Here is an 18970-nt window from a genome sequence, read left to right on the forward strand (position 1 = left end):
ACTACTCAAGTTCCAACCCTTGTATATCGCTGGAATGTTCAAAGATTAGTGGGTGCCTTCATACTCAAGTGTGCATCGAATCTCGGTAGGTTTTCTAGATAGTGTGGGAGTAAACTCAGATGTGTTTGAGGGTGTTATTGGGAATCCAAGTAAGTTTGAGCGGGAGGGAGTTGTGTATTGGGGAGCAAACTACAAAGAAAGTTTCTTGTTGTGGGAACACGTGTTAAGAGTAGAAAGGGAAAGAGGAGATTGAGCGGTGTAACTACTTCACTGGATATAACGTCGATCAAAGTACTAATAATGATGACCAAAGAGACTGAGCGACTATATTATGTTGTTGTTGTTGTTTACAGGCATGGAGGCTCTGGACACGGCGGTGTCGTACTGGGAGGACGCGCTGGCCGCGTACACGGTGGAGCGCGGCGGCGGGGGTGGGCCGCTGGCGCTGCCCTCGCAGGAGGAGGCGGAGTTCGCGCGGGAGCTGCAGCAGCTGCTGGACGCCGCCTACCGCCTCCAGGCCGACAGCGAGACCATGTTCCTCGACCAGGTGCGCCGCCTGCTCATCTCTGTCTCTCCGTCCCGTCTGCACAGCGCCCACTCGGTCTAAAGCCGCTCTGGTGTCCTCCGTCTAATGCCCTAAAGTCTGCCGCTTGTTCAGTATCTTCAGACAACTATAGGGTGGCGCACGAAATGTGTTACCACTTTGTTTTTAAATATAAACTTTATTGTCAATACATTCTGAAAGGAACATATACTACAATGAAGAGCCGTCCATGGAGATTTGTTCTAACTCAGCACATGCTCAATATGTCCACCATTTCGTTTCCTAACTTCCTTCAAACCAACACTGAAGTTAGTGATTACCCCATGGCACATGTCTTCCGTAATTTCACTGCAAGCTTGAAGAATATGTCTTCTGAGCTCAATTAAATTCCACAGCTTCTTGCTACTGCCTTGCCCTTCAACACGCAGTGGTTCATGCAAGATGGAGCAAGGCCACATACTGCAAACACTGTGTTGCAGATTTTACACGAGCATTTCGACATGCGGATCACTTCACTCAGGTTTCCAGCTCGCTTCAATGAGGGACAAACTTGGCCCCCCAGTAGTCCAGACCTCAATCCATGTGACTTTTTTCTTTGGGGGTACCTAAAGGAAAAAATTTTCCCGAAACGTCCACGTAATTTAATGGAGCTCAGAAGACTTATTATTCAAGCTTGCGGTGAAATTACGGAAGACATGTGCCGTAGGGTAATCACTAACTTATTCTTCAAGCTTGCGGTGAAATTACGGAAGACATGTGCCGTAGGGTAAACACTAACTTCAGTGCTCGTTTGGAGGAAGTTAGGAAACGAAATGGTTGACATATTGAGCATGTGCTGAGTTAGAACAAATCTCCATGGACGGCTCTTCATTGTAGTATATGTTCCTTTCAGATTGTATTGACAATAAAGTTTATATTCAAAAGCAAAATGGTAACACATTTCGTGCGCCACCCTGTATTATACAGGGTTATTTGTAAGTCCCCAATGTTTCAGGAGACGACTGTTTGAAAACTAGTAGATGTATAGGAAATACAGTCTGGAAAAAAAATTAGTATACTTTTTAGAGGTTTCCTTCCATTCAAGATTTATTGCTTCAGCAGTGCATGTGGAATACATCAAATGATGACCTTTACAGATCAATAGCACAAGTGGTTCTGAAGTACAAGGTATCGATCCATGCTGAAACACCCATATTAGTACGTGGTGTAGCCTCCACAGGCGACAATGCACCGCTGACTCTGGCATCCAGTCGATCGAACAAATGGCGAATATTCCCCTGGGATATGTTATCCCACGCCGCCCGACCTGTTCACTTAGTTCTGTAAGAGTTACTGTTTGATGAGTCATGCGAGTCACTTCTCGTCCAATCATATCCCACACGTGCTCGATTGGAGACAAGTCCAGAGATCATATTGGCCAGGGAACTTGCTGCATGTCTTACAGAGCACATTGAGTTTCATGGACAGTGTGTGGGAAATATTATCCTGTTGGAACAACACATCACCATTCTGTTGAAAGAATGGGTATGCACAAACCGAGTGCCGGTTAGCGTTAGCTCCAGAAACACGAAATATGAACGATATTTGTGGATTATCACAACCCAGACCAGGCTTGGGGTGGGACCAGTTTTTCATGGAAACATGCACTCTGCGAGACAGCGCTCAATAGGTCTACGTCGTAGCCACAGAGACCGTCACTTGCGTGCAGGCATAGCCTGCTTTAATCAGTGAAAACCACTGAGTGCCAGTCCATCTTCCAAGTGACTCTGACGACACCAGTCAAGCGATACATGTCGATGCTCTGGCATGAGTGGAAGACGGGCTAGAGGTGTGTGTATCCGTAGTCCCACTGGTAATAACCGATTCGCAACAGTTCGTGTTGACACGTCTGGGCTCACAAGCACTCATATCTGTGTTGTCGTAGCTGTATAATCTGACTTTGCTGCCATTACAACACGGCGATCCTGGCGAGTGTCTGTGCTGCTCTTACGTCCAAAACCGCGTCTACGAGTTTGCGAATGTTCACGTGACCACTGATTCCAGCATCGTTCCACAACTGATGTAGCACGGCTAACTTGTGTGGCAGTTCTCCGAAAGCACCGTCCCGCCACTCGGAAGGCCACAATTTGACCCCTTTCAAACTCGCTCTGCTGGCTGAAGGAAGCACGAGTGCGTCTCCTTGGCAGGTTGCCTGCTTGCTTCACATGTTCGCACCACACTGAGTTTTCTGGCTGTGAGCATTCCCTATGAAAGGACGGACATAAATGGCGCCCTGGAAGCTACGTCATTACGCTGTCTATTGGCGGATAACGCTGAAACCATTGTCAGTACATTTACTATCCCCCAGGTGGCATATGCTGTCATCGGATCAAAATTGACGTCTTCTTCCCAGGAGTACTAATTTTTCTCTCCGGCATTGTAGATAGATTCAGTGGAGTGATAATTTTTAACTCACATTGCTGATACTCTGTATGGACACCGTTCGTCATGCTGCAAACGTCAATACAAACGGAAGGGCACGTGCGTGCATTTCACTGCAGTAGTTGCTGCTGCTGCCCAGGAAGGCGCAACGAAGGCAGCCCGCCTGTTCTTTAGGTTGCCTATCTGCAAGCGAGAACTAATTCGCTGCAACAATATGGAGTGAATGATTTGCCTGACACGCCTGCCTGCTAGTGGTGCATCCTGCAATTATGCCACAGCACATATTACGAATCGAAAATTGGTGAGAAGCTCTAGCCAGTGACGTGTGTCATTTTTCTGTATATCTTGTAGTTATCCTGTAGGTGTCTTGTCGTTTTTAGAAATCATGGAGGTACTTATGAATAACACAGTATGTGAGAACATCTTTTTCGAAGTGACGTTCTCGGATAAATGCTTAATGGATTAATATTCACCTCAGATTTGTATATATTTACAGGGCTTCAGCCTCAAAGCAAGCGATGAGATCAAAGTGTGGAACAACTACTTTAACCACGAGATCGGCTATACTCTTAGCAGCACATCGTAACAGGTCGCTGATATTGCAAGGAGACAGAGAAATAAGCTGAGTCTTCCATCATCTTTCGAAATGGGCATTGCTGGCTGCGTTCTTCCATCATAGACACAAACATAATCTCTGGTAGCATAAGTAAGTTCCGCGACTTCGAAATGTCTCCGTGACATAATCCGGCCAACCAAATTAAGTTTTGTGAATAATACCGTTTGTTTCACTTTATATATGACTATATAAACGAAATTTCGGCTACTACCATCATCAGATCATAATTTAGACGATGTAAAACGACGTCATTGGCATACAGGCCATACCAGTGAGGTATATAAAAGTTGTATTTGGTGTCAGATGACAAACTGTGAAAGAAATCAGTCACTGTAAAAACGTAACTCATCAGGAATACCACACCATGTGTTAAAAAGGTGTGAATTCATAATTTTGTGTGTTTCTTCGAAAATCTGTTCAAATGGCCCTGAGCACTATGGGAATTAACTTCTGAGGTCGTCAGTCCCCTAGAGCTTAGAACTACTTAAAGCTAACTAACCTAAGGACATCACACACATCCATGCCCGAGACAGGATTCGAACCTGCGACCGTAGCGGTCGCGCGGTTCCAAACTGTAACGCCTAGAACCGCTAGGCCACTCTAGCCGGCTCGAAAATCTGTAATTACGATTTTGAAAACTAATATTTACAAACAGTAAAGAATATTTCGTATGTCTAACATTCATAAAACAAAAGCCCACTGATGGTGCTGCAAGTTCAGTGAAACATGTTTGGGATAAAAAACAAAACTGTTTTGCTATAAGGCGGACTCCATTCAAAAACACATGTATTGCTAAGGCAAACACGGACATAAGTGCTTCAACCCCAAGATGACACAAAGCTTGTTTTACAAGTTCTCAGTTCTGATGTAATGATGGCAGTAGCCGAAACGGCGTTATAAATAAAAAGATACACTCCTGGAAATTGAAATAAGAACACCGTGAATTCATTGTCCCAGGAAGGGGAAACTTTATTGACACATTCCTGGGGTCAGATACATCACATGATCACACTGACAGAACCACAGGCACATAGACACAGGCAACAGAGCATGCACAATGTCGGCACTAGTACAGTGTATATCCACCTTTCTCAGCAATGCAGGCTGCTATTCTCCCATGGAGACGATCGTAGAGATGCTGGATGTAGTCCTGTGTAACGGCTTGCCATGCCATTTCCACCTGGCGCCTCAGTTGGACCAGCGTTCGTGCTGGACGTGCAGACCGCGTGAGACGACGCTTCATCCAGTCCCAAACATGCTCAATGGGGGACAGATCCGGAGATCTTGCTGGCCAGGGTAGTTGACTTACACCTTCTAGAGCACGTTGGGTGGCACGGGATACATGCGGACGTGCATTGTCCTGTTGGAACAGCAAGTTCCCTTGCCGGTCTAGGAATGGTAGAACGATGGGTTCGATGACGGTTTGGATGTACCGTGCACTATTCATGTCCCCTCGACGATCACCAGTGGTGTACGGCCAGCGTAGGAGATCGCTCCCCACACCATGATGCCGGGTGTTGGCCCTGTGTGCCTCGGTCGTATGCAGTCCTGATTGTGGCGCTCACCTGCACGGCGCCAAACACGCATACGACCATCATTGGCACCAAGGCAGAAGCGACTCTCATCGCTGAAGACGACACGTCTCCATTCGTCCCTCCATTCACGCCTGTCGCGACACCACTGGAGGCGGGCTGCACGATGTTGGGGCGTGAGCGGAAGACGGCCTAACGGTGTGCGGGACCGTAGCCCAGCTTCATGGAGACGGTTGCGAATGGTCCTCGCCGATACCCCAGGAGCAACAGTGTCCCTAATTTGCTGGGAAGTGGCGGTGCGGTCCCCTACGGCACTGCGTAGGATCCTACGGTCTTGGCGTGCATCCGTGCGTCGCTGCGGTCCGGTCCCAGGTCGACGGGCACGTGCACCTTCCGCCGACCACTGGCGACAACATCGATGTACTGTGGAGACCTCACGCCCCACGTGTTGAGCAATTCGGCGGTACGTCCACCCGGCCTCCCGCATGCCCACTATACGCCCTCGCTCAAAGTCCGCCAACTGCACATACGGTTCACGTCCACGCTGTCGCGGCATGCTACCAGTGTTAAAGACTGCGATGGAGCTCCGTATGCCACGGCAAACTGGCTGACACTGACGGCAGCGGTGCACAAATGCTGCGCAGCTAGCGCCATTCGACGGCCAACACCGCGGTTCCTGGTGTGTCCGCTGTGCCGTGCGTGTGATCATTGCTTGTACAGCCCTCTCGCAGTGTCCGGAGCAAGTATGGTGGGTCTGACACACCGGTGTCAATGTGTTCTTTTTTCCATTTCCAGGAGTGTATATTAAGCAAGGAATACGGTTTTAGTCACAAAACATAGACAACAATAGCAGACTCGTTGAGGCAATTTATTTCCGTTATTAACTACGAGGGGCGTTCGGTAAGGATTGCAACACATTTGCTTCTGAAAGCAGGTTGGTTTTATTCAGGATTCCAGTACACCATATTATTCCCCACTGTTTTGCCTACAAGCCCTATTTTCAACGCTACCTTACTGGTATGGACCGTATGCCCACGTGGCAGCACTCTATTGGTCGACGTCGGAACCATCTTTTTGCTGCATCAATAACCTCTCCATCATCCACATACTGTATCCCGGGAGAGCATCCTTCATTGGGCCAAACAGATGGACGTGGAAAGATACGAGATCTGGGCTGTAGGGTGGATGAGGAAGAGCGGTCGAGTGAAGTTTTGTGAGCATTTTTCAACGCCTGTGACGATGTTCGACAAAAAACTGTTACGATCAGCCACGTTAACTCGCAAGCAATTCCGCACAGATGATCCTTTGTTGGTCCTTATAGTCTTTCGTTAGGCCGCGAGGAACCCAGTAGGCACAAACCTCTGAGATCCCAACTGGTGGACGAGTGTGACAGCGCTACCAACAGAGGCGTCCAGTTGTGCATCGAGATGTTTGATTGTGATACCGTGATCACCTCGAATGGTAGTGTGCGCGTATTTCAACACTGCAGGCGTTACAGCTGTGCGCAACGGGCCGGCACACGGGGGATTGGACGTGTTTCAGTGACCTTGTTGCTGTGATGGCACACGCCTCGCCCAATGGCTCACCGTGCTTTTGTTCACTGCCTGGTGTCCGTAAACATTTTTCAAGCATCTATGAAGATCTGCGATGCTGTCGTTTTCTGTGGAAAAAAAACCTCAATGACAGCTCTCTGCTTGGAACGCACCTTCATTACAGGCGCCATTTTGGAGGCGGCGCCATCCATTGGAACTTCAGGAAATGAAATGCAATGTAGCGGAAGTGTATGGGCTGAAGCGAGAATATTCCATGACGTCCCACAATAAATTCCATCCACATTTTTTCATCCGAAAATCTCCGAGAACACTAATGTGTTGCATTACTTATAGAACGCCCCTCGGAAGCAAAGTACTACACGGCCTGCTGGTAACTCATTACGATGAAGAAGAGGAAGCTGTCAAAAGCTTGTTATGATATACAAATGCGACGCCGGGGCATATCCATGAAGCATTTATCCTGCTGTTACATACTCGTATATTGTTGCTCCATTACTAGTTTCTTTGCCGGTGGATGGTCATGTGAAGAAGATAAAAAGTGACGATTAGTTTGCTGGGAATAGTGGTATCCATCCAGAATTCCTGATCCCTATGGGAGGAAAAGCTAAGAAATGGCTGGCAGAATTCTTCACTGACATCCTGCTGACTGGTCAAGTTCCATCAGAGTTTAAAAAGGCGAAGATAATATCTGTTCTGAAACCTGGCAAACCCAGCAACAAGGTAGAAAACTATCGCCCCATTTCCCTACTCAGCTGCTGCTGCAAGCTTTTTGAAAGGCTAGTATATAACAGAATAAGTAGCGCTATCTTAGAGAACGTTCCAGTTGATCAGGCAGGCTTCAGACCAGGGCGTAGCTGCTGTGACCAAGTATTGTTTCTCACATCCTTCATAGAGTCAGGATACCAAATGAAGCAGAAAACATCTGTGGTATTTGTTGATCTAACTGCCGCCTTCGACACTGTGTGGAGGGAAGGCCTCATCTACAAATTTCTCCGCATCATACCCTGCAGAACAATGGCTCGACTGATTAACAGCATGCTAAGTGATCGGAAGTTTCAGGTAATCAGTGGAAGCAACATAAGTAAGGAGAGGAAGCTGAACAACGGATAGCCTCAACGATCAGTTCTCTCACCCTTGCTGTTCAACCTATATCTATCTGATCTACCTGACACTTCGTCCAGAAAACACTGCTAAGCCGATGACCTGGCTCTAGCCGTAAAACACCAGAAAATGAAGACAACAGAAGAGATTCTAGCCAATGACTTGTCTGCATTAAATAATTACTTCAAAATCTGGAGACTCCAACCCAGTGTGAGTAAAACAGAAGTGTGTTGCTTCCATCTAAATAACCGGTTGGCGAACGTAAAACTGGGAGTAAGTTTCAGAGGCAGAATTCTTCGTCATAATTGGAACCCAAAATATCTTGGTGTCATCCTGGATCGTACACTATGCTTCAAACAACACCTTAACTTAGCTCAAAAGCTGAGGACTCGAAACAACATCCTCCATAAGCTATGCGGAACTACCTGGGGATCTTCAGCAACCACCCTGCGATCTTCAGCTCTGGGCTTGGTGTACTCAAGTGCTGAGTATTGTGCACCTGTTTGGACGAACAGTCATCATACAAGGCTTGTTGGTAACCACCTGAATATGATAATGCGCATAATATCTGGCGCAATCAGATCTACTCCAGTTTATTGGCTTCCACTGTTAACCGGTATAATGCCTCCTGATCTACGCAGATGTACTGCCCTTATGAGAGAATTCCACAAGATCTCCAGGAATTCCAACCTACCCGTGCATAGCGACCTGCCACTTTTAAATTGCAAGAGACTGAAATCACGCCATCCAACTCTGTGCGATGCTGCTGACGTGGTTGCTAAGAATTTCAAATCTCTTGAAGAATGGAAAGGTCGGTGGGAAGCAGTGACAGATGTGCACCTGCATATCTTCTTCTCAGGTGCTAAACTTCCAAGTCGATTCGACTTACCACGCAAGACCTGGACTACTCTCAACAGAATCCGTACCAGCCATGGGCGATGCAGGGATGCTCTCTTTAAGTGGAAGAAGCTGCCTGATCCAGCTTGTGACTGCGGGGCTCCATACCAGACTGTTCACCACATTGTCAGCGAATGCAGGATTCGAGCCTATCACGGCGCCAAAGAGGACTTCCTGCTAGCAACTCCAGATGCAGTGCGCTGGATTGAAGGACTGGATATTCAGTTATAAAGACAAACTTAAGTTTCTTGTGTGTCAATATGTACATATGTATAAGTAATTTAATTTCATGATATGTCTGTATTAGCCATACGCTAAATAAATAAATAAAATAAGTGTTTTTACTAGGCACTTATGGAAATTAGTCTGGCTGTTAAAACTCAGAATTGTTAATCTTCTATTGGTATTTGTTTATGTACAACCAGCCGTTTGTGTAGCAATCCAGAATGAAAAGACAACTGACGTTTCGTCGTCAGAATCTGTTTTGTCACGAGTGAAGCCTCGTTCACAGTACAAGTAGACGTCTGTAGAATTTTGATAGTGCGAAACAGTCCTGTTTATTTGGACAGCACTACCATGAAATGGGCACTCAGAGCAAATGTACTGTTAGGTCGGCACCGCAATACCGGACACTGCCATCTAAAAACAGCTATCCATCTTTTTCTCGTGGAGTCGGCTACGTACCAATTTTCTATACGTCTTTCAGCTGTCATTTATTTATTCCAGTGACAGTTAGTTTTGTTACAGATGTATTTTTTATTTTATTTTTATGTTTGTCTCATGTACGCCTTAGCTGTGCCTTATAAATCGAATGCCGTAGGCACTGTGACTGTTGTTCCATAAAGGGAAGCGCCTATAATAGTCTGCCATACAGCTTGGTAGCACGTGTCGAACACCTGCTATTTTCTGCGTCGAAACGAAATTTTATCGACGACTCTCTTGGTGGAACGACAGTTTGAGTACTAACAATATTAGATTCATGAAGCACGTCTAACAGATAATTGAAGTCGGGACAGTACTGTCTTGAAATCGATTGTACATACATGAGATAAACATCAAGGTGGCAGAAAAGGAAAATTGGAGGAGCAAGTAGAGACCCAGTGCAGTACGAGGACAGAGGATAAGGATAGATAGTCACTACTGGAGCATACAAGGGAAGAGGATACTGAAGGTCTTGGAAGATGAGAGGAAGAGGAGAAGAGAAATGACGAAGAGGTTATGGGAGGAGAATAACTCCATGAAGAGGCTACCTACGGAGGCCACAAAGAAGAAGAAGAAGAAGAAGAAGAAGAAGAAGAAGAGATAAACATAAAAAAATCAAAAGCTACAGCTGGAAGGAAGTGGTCTTTCATTGGAATAAAGTGTAGTGTGTGTCCCAGTCAATGAATGCGTCGAATAACGACTGGGCTGAATCATTTCACTATCCATCAAGAATCGTAGAGTCACGGGGTTCACGACCGGATTTCATAGTTGCTGATGAGTCTTCGGGATTATACGCCCGTGGTCGAAGAAACTTTCCGGTTCCTGATGTTTCGACCAGAGCTGCGCTGGACGTCTTCGGAGGTGCTTCTGGCGACGCTGAGTCTTACTGACTGACCAGTCGGAGGTCGGAGAGCGACAGAAATACTGTGTAGAATAGACGTGGTGTATTTCGTGCGTGATCAGCAGAGATAATCTTTGTCAACTCACCTATCGGTTGTCGCCTGCCAAGGATAATAACTTATCTCTCGATTTTGCAGAGCCATTATCCATATACTACTGAGTTTTGTGGCCAGCCGATGTGGCCGAGCCGTTCTAGGCGCTTACGTCTGGAACCGCGCGACCGTTACGGTCGCAGGTTCGAATCCTGCCTCGGGCATGGATGTGTGTGATGTCCTTAGGTTAGTTAGCTTTAAGTAGTTCTAAGTTCTAGGGGACTGATGACCTCAGATGTTAAGTCCCATTGTGCTCAGAGCCGTCACTTCATGATTCCCTGACTGAAGAGCGTAGTCTGTAGTCTGCTACAGCTGAATTTTTTGTTTTCCGCCTTCGGTTTTTAGACCAAGTAAAGAAATATGTCAAGCATTCTTATCCGTAAAGAACAAACGCTCTCCTCTGTCAGAAAGTGGAGTGTATGAGATTCCGTGTACTTATGGAAAGGTCTAATCGGAACTACAAAGAGAAGTGTCAATGCATGACTGAAACAACGTAAAAGTCTTTGCCGACTAGGAAAAACAGCTGTAGCAGAGCATGCTTTCCAGTCAAGAAATCATGAAGTGAAGTTTTCCGAAACCAAAATTTTTTTATGCTGTGAGAAACTTTTGTCCACGACTACATAGAGAAGCAATCGCAATATATAAGAGCAGTGATAATTTTAACACAAAAGAAGAATCCATGAAACTCAGTGACACACGCACAGTGGCTCAGCAGAATCGATAGATAAGTCTTTATCCTTGACAAACGATAAGCGATAGTTGAGTTTTTCTCTGACAAACATCACGTGTAAACTCGACGACGCCCGCTTTACGTAGCATTTTGTCGCGCCGGACAGGTCAAAGGGCGTCTTGTCATGGTCCGTGCGGCTTCCCCCGTCGGAGGTTCGAGCCCTCCCCCGGGCATGAGTGTGTCTGTCGTCCTTAGCATAAGTTAGTTTGAGTTAGATTAAGTAGTGTGTAAGCTTAGGGACCGATGACCTCAGCAGTTTGGTCCACAAATTTCCAATTTTACAAAGCATTTATGTCGCTCTCCAACGTCCGACTTGTCAGTCAATACTCAGCGTCGCCAGGAGCACCTCCGAAGAGGTCCAGCACAGCTCTGATAGAAACGAAAACTTTCTTCGGCCACGGCCACACAGCCCAGAAGAGTCATCAGCAACTATCGGACGAATCACTGTTGAACTGCTGGCGATATTCAGTGCGTCGTCCTACGTTGAATTCGCTGGGCGGCCTTGCTGGCCATGGACTACGCGTAATGTGACTGCTCGACTGGTGTGGCAGTCGTCTGCAGAGCCTGTTTCGGAAATCATCTTATTTGAGGAGCAGTTCGGTTTTCGGGCAGGCCACTTCACCACAAAATTGTGTCGTTGTTTGTTAAAGAAGTTAAAGTGACTTTCAGCAGCAAAGAATCTTGCTGCACGATTTTCCTGGAGATATCCCCGTTACCTTAGACATAGTCCTGCACATTGGGCTATTATACACAGATGCTCATAAATTAAGGATAATGCTGATACGTGGTGAATCAACGCTCTGGTGGGCGGTTTGCGGGTGTAAATCGCCTCGGGGTATGACCATGCGGTGCATCTGACCTGCGGTCGTCGCATGGTGGCGCTGGCAGAAGTCCACATATGCAGAGGTGTGTTGGTGTGTGGTGGAAGCAGCGAGTAAGTGTGCAGACGTTTTCAGACTTGCTATGGTGACTAAGTGTTGAAAATGTCTCAAAGAACACATATTGATGACGTTATGAGGGGTAGAATACTGGGGCAACTGGAGGCTATTCAAACACAGCAGGTTGTAGCACGGGCCCTCCGTGTGCCACAAAGTGTAATCTCAAGATTATGGCAACGATTCCAGCAGACAGGAAACGTGTCCAGGCGCTACAGCACGGGACGTCCACAGTGTACAACACTACAAGGAGATCTATACCTCACCATCAGTGCCAGTAGACGGCCACGGAGTACTGCAGGTAGACTTGCTATGGACCTTACCGCAGCCACTGGAACAGTTGTCGCCAGACACACAATCTACAGGCGACTGAATAGACGTGGTATATTCGCCCGGGGACCTGCAAGGTGCATTCCACTTGCCTCTGGTCACAGGAGAGCCCGTAAAGCCTGGTGTCAAGAACACAGTACATGATCATTGGAACAGTGGTCCCAGGTTATGTTCACGGACGAGTCCAGGTATATTCTGAACAGTGATTCTCACCGGGTGTTCATCTAGCGTGAACCAGGAACCAGTTACCAACCCCTTAATGTCCTTGAAAGAGACCTGTATGGAGGTCGTGATTTGATGCTGTGGGGTGGGATTATGATTGGTGTACGTACACCCCTGAATGTCTTTGACAGAGGAACTGTTACAGGTCAGGTGTATCGGGACGTCATTTTGCACCAGTATTTCCGCCTTTTCAGGGGTGCAGTGGGTCCCACCTTCCTCCTGGCACGGCCCCACCAAGCTGCCATCGTGGAGGAGTACCTTGAAACAGAAGATATCAGGCGAATGGAGTGGCCTGCCTGTTCTCCAGACCTAAACCCCATCGAGCACATCTGGGGTGCTCTCGGTCGACCTATCGCTACACGTCTTCAAACCCCTGCGACACTTTAGGAGCTCCGACAGGCACTGGTGCAAGAATGGGAGGCTGTACCCCAGCAGCTGCTCGACCACCTGATCCAGAGTATGCCAACCCATTGTGCAGCCTGTGTACATGCACATGTGCATGGTCATCATATCCCATATTGATGTTAGAGTACATGCACAGGGAACAGTGGCGTTTTGTAGCACATGTGTTTCGGGACGGTTTTCTCAACTTATCACCAATACCGTGGACTTATAGATCTGTGTGGTGTGTGTTCCGTATGTGCCTATGCTATTAGCGCCAGTTTTGTGTAGTGCCACGTTGTGTGGCACCACATTCTGCAGTTATCCTTAATTTTAGAGCATGACTGTACAAGCTCTTCGCGGTGGGACGCATGGTGCAGCTATTAGCCACCTACACAATGGATCGCGTTTTTGTAGTACGAGCAGGAGAAGTATACGAATAGGCTGGTGTGGCACAGGTTTCAAAGAAACAATAATGCTAGAGCTATTGTTGTACTCTGCCTATACAGCGAAACACTCGCAGATACTACAAGTTACCAGAACCATCTACGGAGATGACACAGTCTTCTTCACTAGAAGCTGGTGGCCACAGACAGAACACTATAGGCCTTAATAAGCTCATCAAGATATTGAAATCTGGCCACCCTAGTGGCGCATCGACTTCAACGCAGCCTAGAGTCAAGCTATGATCTTCGCAAAACGCCGACGATCGCCTGCCAACCAGTACATCTATTTTGGGAACCCATCCAGCGGGCGATAACTGGAAATCTTAGGAGTCACCCTGTGCATACGACTGACTTGTCAACAGTACATTATTGAAATTTTTAAGAACACAGCGCAACGCTTCGGACCATTGCATCTTTTGCTGAGTGAAAGATCTGAATTAATTATCTATCCGTTGCGGACTTAGCATATTCTGCACCTAAATTAGATCTATTGTGGATTACGGAGATGCAGTTCAGTCAATAAACATTTCCAGAGACTAGACAGTCTGTCAAAACGAATAATATAGGAGAATATTTCTTGTCTCAGTAAATTTTGCACCCTGCTGCTTCAGTGACTACCCAAAGGAGTTGTAAGTTCTGAAAAGATTCAAGGAGAACGTATCAAGTGTCTACGGACAGTTGAGAAGGTCAACATGTCTGCTGATACGCCGACTTGGAAGGTATCCAGATGATAGGGATCGTTGTAAGCACCTAGTGGCCTTACTAGGTAGGAGATAACGCCACAAGGAAGCGACCAGTTCTCAATGAACATACACACACTAATTGACGCTCATTTAAACCAGAAGGAAAAAAGAAAATGAATAAATAAATTAATGAATGACGATATGCTCTTTAGTCCGAAGACTGGTCTGATGCAGCCTTTATGCTATTCCATCCTGTGCAAGCCTCTTCATCTCTGCATAATTACAGCAACCTACATCCCTTTGAACCTGCTTGCTGTATTCAAGCTTTGGCTTCCCTCTACAATTTTTAATGCCGACGCTTCACCCATTACTAAATTAATAGTCAAATGCCGGGATGGTTCCTTTGAAAGGGCACGGCTTACTTCCTTGCCCCTCCTTCCCTAATCCTATGGGACCGATGACCTCACTGTTTGGTCCCCTTTCCCAAACCAACCAACCAACTGAATTAACGATCCCTTGATGCCTCAGGATGTGTCCTATCAACCGCTCCCTTTTTTGTCAAGTTGTACCGTAAGGTTCTTCCCCCCCCCCCCCCATTCGGTGCCGTACCTCCTCATCAGTTACTCGATCTACCCTTTTAATCATCAGCATTCTTTTGTATCATCACATTTCAAAACCTTCCTTTTTCCTCCGTGTCTGAACTACTGATCGTCCACGTTTCACTTACGTGCAAGGTTACACTCCATACAAAAGCCTTGAGAGAAGATTGTACCGTAAGGTTCTCCCCCCCCCCCCCCCCCCCCATTCGGTGCCGTACCTCCTCATCAGTTACTCGATCTACCCATTTAATCATCAGCATTCTTTTGTATCATCACATTTCAAAACCTTCCTTTTTCCTCCGTGTCTGAACTACTGATCGTCCACGTTTCACTTACGTGCAAGGTTACACTCCATACAAAAGCCTTGAGAGAAGATTTCCTAACATTTAAATTTATATTTAACGTTAAAAATTTCTCTTTTTTTTTTCAGAAATGCTACTCTTGCTAATGCCAGTCTTTAGTTCCTCCGTACTTCTGTCATCATCAGTTATTTAACTGTCCATATAGCAAACTTCATGTACTTCTGCCGAGCGAGGTAGCGCAGTAATTAGCACACGGGTCTCGCATTCTGGAGGACAAAGGCTCAAACCCTCGTCCGGAAATCCATATTCAGGTTTTGTCTGTTTTCCTTAAATCGCTTAAAGCAAACAGCGGGACGGTTCCTTTGAAAGGGCACAGTCAATTTCTTTCCCCATCCTACTCTAATCCGAGTCTGTTATCCCTCTCTACCCACAAATTTGCAGTCCTTCATCTACTTCTTTAAGTGTCTCATTTCCTAACTGAATTTCCTGAGCACCACCTAATTTAATTCTTCTAAGTTCCATTTTACTTTTGTTGATGTTCGTCTTATAATCTCCTTACAAGTCACTATCCATTTCGTTACAACTGCTCTTTTACGTCCTTTGCCGTCTCTTACAGACTTACACAGTCATCAGCAACTATCGGGGTTTTCATTTCTTTTCATTGAACTTTAATTCCCTTTTACCAATTTCTGCTTGATTTCCTTTACTGCTTGCACCGTGTGCAGATTGAATAACGTGGGTGACAGGCTACAACCCTGTCTCACTGCCTTCCCAACTACTGCTTCCCTTTCATGTCCTTCGACTCTCACAAGTTTTTTTTCTCAATTTATATTTTAAGATATGTCGTAGGGTTGTCATTGCCTCGCGTCTTTCTACATTTCTGCGGAACCCAAACTGATCTTCCCCAAGACTGTCTTCTATCAGATTTCCCATTCTTCTGTAAATAATTCGTGTCAGTATTTTGCAACCATGACTTATTAACTGATAATTCGGTAATACACCTGCCATCACCTGCATTCTTTTGGAATTATAGCATTCTTCTTGAAGCCTGTGGGTATTTCGGCTACCTCACAAATCTTTCACACCAGGTGGAATAGTTTTATCATGCCAGATTCATTTCGCAGTATCATATCCTACCTTCATTTACTTCCTCTTCTGTCTGGAGTTCATTTCGCCGGCCGGAGTGGGCGAGCGGTTCTAGGCGCTTCAGTCTGGAACCGTGCGACCGCTACGGTCGCAGGTTCGAATCCTGCCTCGGGCATGGATGTGTGTGATGTCCGTAGGTTAGTTAGTTTTAAGTAGTTCTAAATTCTAGAGGACTGATGACCTCAGAAGTTAAGTCCCATAGTGCTCAGAGCCATTTTAACCATTTGGAGTTCATTTCCCTTGTATAGCCCTTCTATATGATATTCCTTACACCTTTTGGCTTTCCCTTCTTTGCTTATTACTGGCGTGCCATTCGAGCTTTCATTATTCGTACAAGTGTTTTCTCTAAAGGTTTCCTTAATTTTGCTATATGCAGCATCTGTCTTGCCTCTAGTCTGCATACTTCTTGAGTACTTCATTTGTCTTTCAGCTGTTATTATTCAGTCATTTTGCTTTTTTTGTCAATCTGATTTTTTAGAAGTCTAAATTCCCTTTTGACTGTTTTTTCTGCAATTATATGTTTTCTTTCTTCGTCAGTGTTATCCAAGGAATTCTTCTGGGACTTGTCTTCATTTCTATTTATCATCTGCCATCTCCTCTACTTCATCTCTCAATGCTATTCCTTCGTCTTCTGCTGTGTTCTTTTCCTCTATTTCAGTCGATTGTTGCCCAATACTCCCTCTGAAACTCTAAACTTCCTCCGATGCTTTCTATTTACGTAGGTTGTATCTCCTTAACTTCCTATAGTTTAGCAGTTCCTTCTACTTTAATTTGCCATTCATAACTAATAAGTTATGTTCTGAGTTCACATTTGCTCCTGGTTTCGTAATCACTGCCTTACCGTTAGATAACCTGTCTGAAACCTTCTGGTGTCTCCATCTTTCTTCTATGTACACGACCTTCTTTCGTGATTCTTAAACAAAATGTACACTCTGCCCAAAATTTTACCAGGCATCTTCCTTTTTAATTTTTTCTTCCATGCCATGTATTCGTATTATTTTTCCATCTCTTCCTACTATCTAATTCCAGTCGTGCATCGCAATTAAATGTTCATCTCTCTTAATTATCTCAATAATTACTTTTATTTCATCATATATTGTTTTATTCTCTTCCTCTGCTGCGGAACTAGCAGGCAACTTTTATTATTGTGGTGAGTGCTAGCATCATGTCTAACCTGGCTCTGATAATGCGTTCGCTATACTTTTCATAATATCTTACCCGTATTTCTATTTTCCTATTTAGTATTGACCTCCTCGTGCGTTATCCCTGCTTTTTTTTTATATTTATGGCCCTGTGTTCGCCTGACCAGAAGTCCCGTTCTTCCTGCACACCACTTCACTAATTCCCACTATATGCAGCTTTAACTCATTCATTTCCCTTTTTAAATTCTCTAACCAACCTACCTAAGTAAGTAATCTAACATTCCATGCTCCTACCCGAAGAATAACAATTTTGTTTTTTCTGATGACAACGTCTATCTTATCAAACGAAGTAGTGCAGCACATCCTCTACTTAAGCACTGTGGCAGCTACAGTAATAGCTTGCTAGGGAAGGTATGCCACTACTCGACGAGATCATTCTTGTTTCTATCGGAATTTCTCACTCAAAAGGTTGTGCGAGTGATGATGCAGTTACACAGCCGAATTATGCATCTACAAGAAATATTTAAAAATTAAACACAGTGATGAAGTGCAAAAAGCGAAGGCGCGAAAAAGAATAATCGATGAAATAATGTCCAGACAGTCTGAGTCAGAAGAAAGGAAAGCATGCTGGGATATATGCTGAAGTCGGAACGAAGTTAACCATTCACTGAAAAAAGAGTATGGAGGAAAAGTAATTGCAGATAAAAAAAAGTATTTAAAAGACGTTACATTTTCCGCTGAGTAGAATGTGGAAAGATTAATTAGATATGGGAGGAGAATGATTAATGGTTTGTGGAAATAATTGACTTGTTTTATTCAATTATTTTTCTGTTACTTAGGTTGTGACGTTATTTATGACTTTGAAGCTAATTTAGATAGAAAAATCTGTCAAAATAGGCTATGTGTGTGACATGACAAATACGTACTTAAAAATCGGAACACAGAAACAGAAGAGAATGGGATGTTATGAAATATTTACGTTTCAGTGCGTTATAGAACAGTGACTGAATAACTGCGTACTAGAAACATTCGTATTAAGGAAATTAGATTTTTTGAATTATTGACGTAACGATTGGATCAGACGCTCAGAAATGACTATAGTAGAAAAGACATAATTATTTTTATCCATTATACAGAACAAACATTGATCTGTGTACTCGCACATAAATAAGAAGCTGGACTTGCATTCTTCTTCAGCGCACAGAGATTCAGTTTTCGTACTACTCTTCAGCGTATGCGAAAATCTATAACGATATTGAGCTTCTTATATATATGTTCCGATCCGTTGCCCAATGATTTCCGCATACGGCGAATGGTTCTCTTTGATCGTAGCTTTGTTTATCTAGGATGTTTGACTAATATAGGTAGATAATCCTAATAAACGTAGGTTCGGTAACCAGTGATTTCACCGATACCACGTGTTATTACTGAGCTCTTGATCATCTTAAAACAGAGTCCCCAAGAATTCAAACTAAAGATACGCACTTGAGGACAAATACACTCCTGGAAATTGAAATAAGAACACCGTGAATTCATTGTCCCAGGAAGGGGAAACTTTATTGACACATTCCTGGGGTCAGATACATCACATGATCACACTGACAGAACCACAGGCACATAGACACAGGCAACAGAGCATGCACAATGTCGGCACTACTACAGTGTATATCCACCTTTCGCAGCAATGCAGGCTGCT

The 18970-nt window shown here is 45.0% G+C and overlaps 1 protein-coding gene across 1 annotated transcript in view; it reads left to right on the forward strand.

Moving 5' to 3' along the window:
- Positions 1–331: 331 nt before the first annotated feature.
- The window catches only part of LOC124616526 (mitoguardin), a 110045-nt gene continuing 91406 nt past the window's right edge, over positions 332–18970 (forward strand). The window contains exon 1 of the mRNA XM_047144841.1: positions 332–547. Within this exon, the coding sequence (XP_047000797.1) occupies positions 332–547 (216 nt within the window). The remainder of the gene's footprint in view (positions 548–18970) is intronic.

This window comes from Schistocerca americana, chromosome 5 (assembly GCF_021461395.2).
Source record: "Schistocerca americana isolate TAMUIC-IGC-003095 chromosome 5, iqSchAmer2.1, whole genome shotgun sequence".
NCBI classification, from domain to species: domain Eukaryota; kingdom Metazoa; phylum Arthropoda; class Insecta; order Orthoptera; family Acrididae; genus Schistocerca; species Schistocerca americana.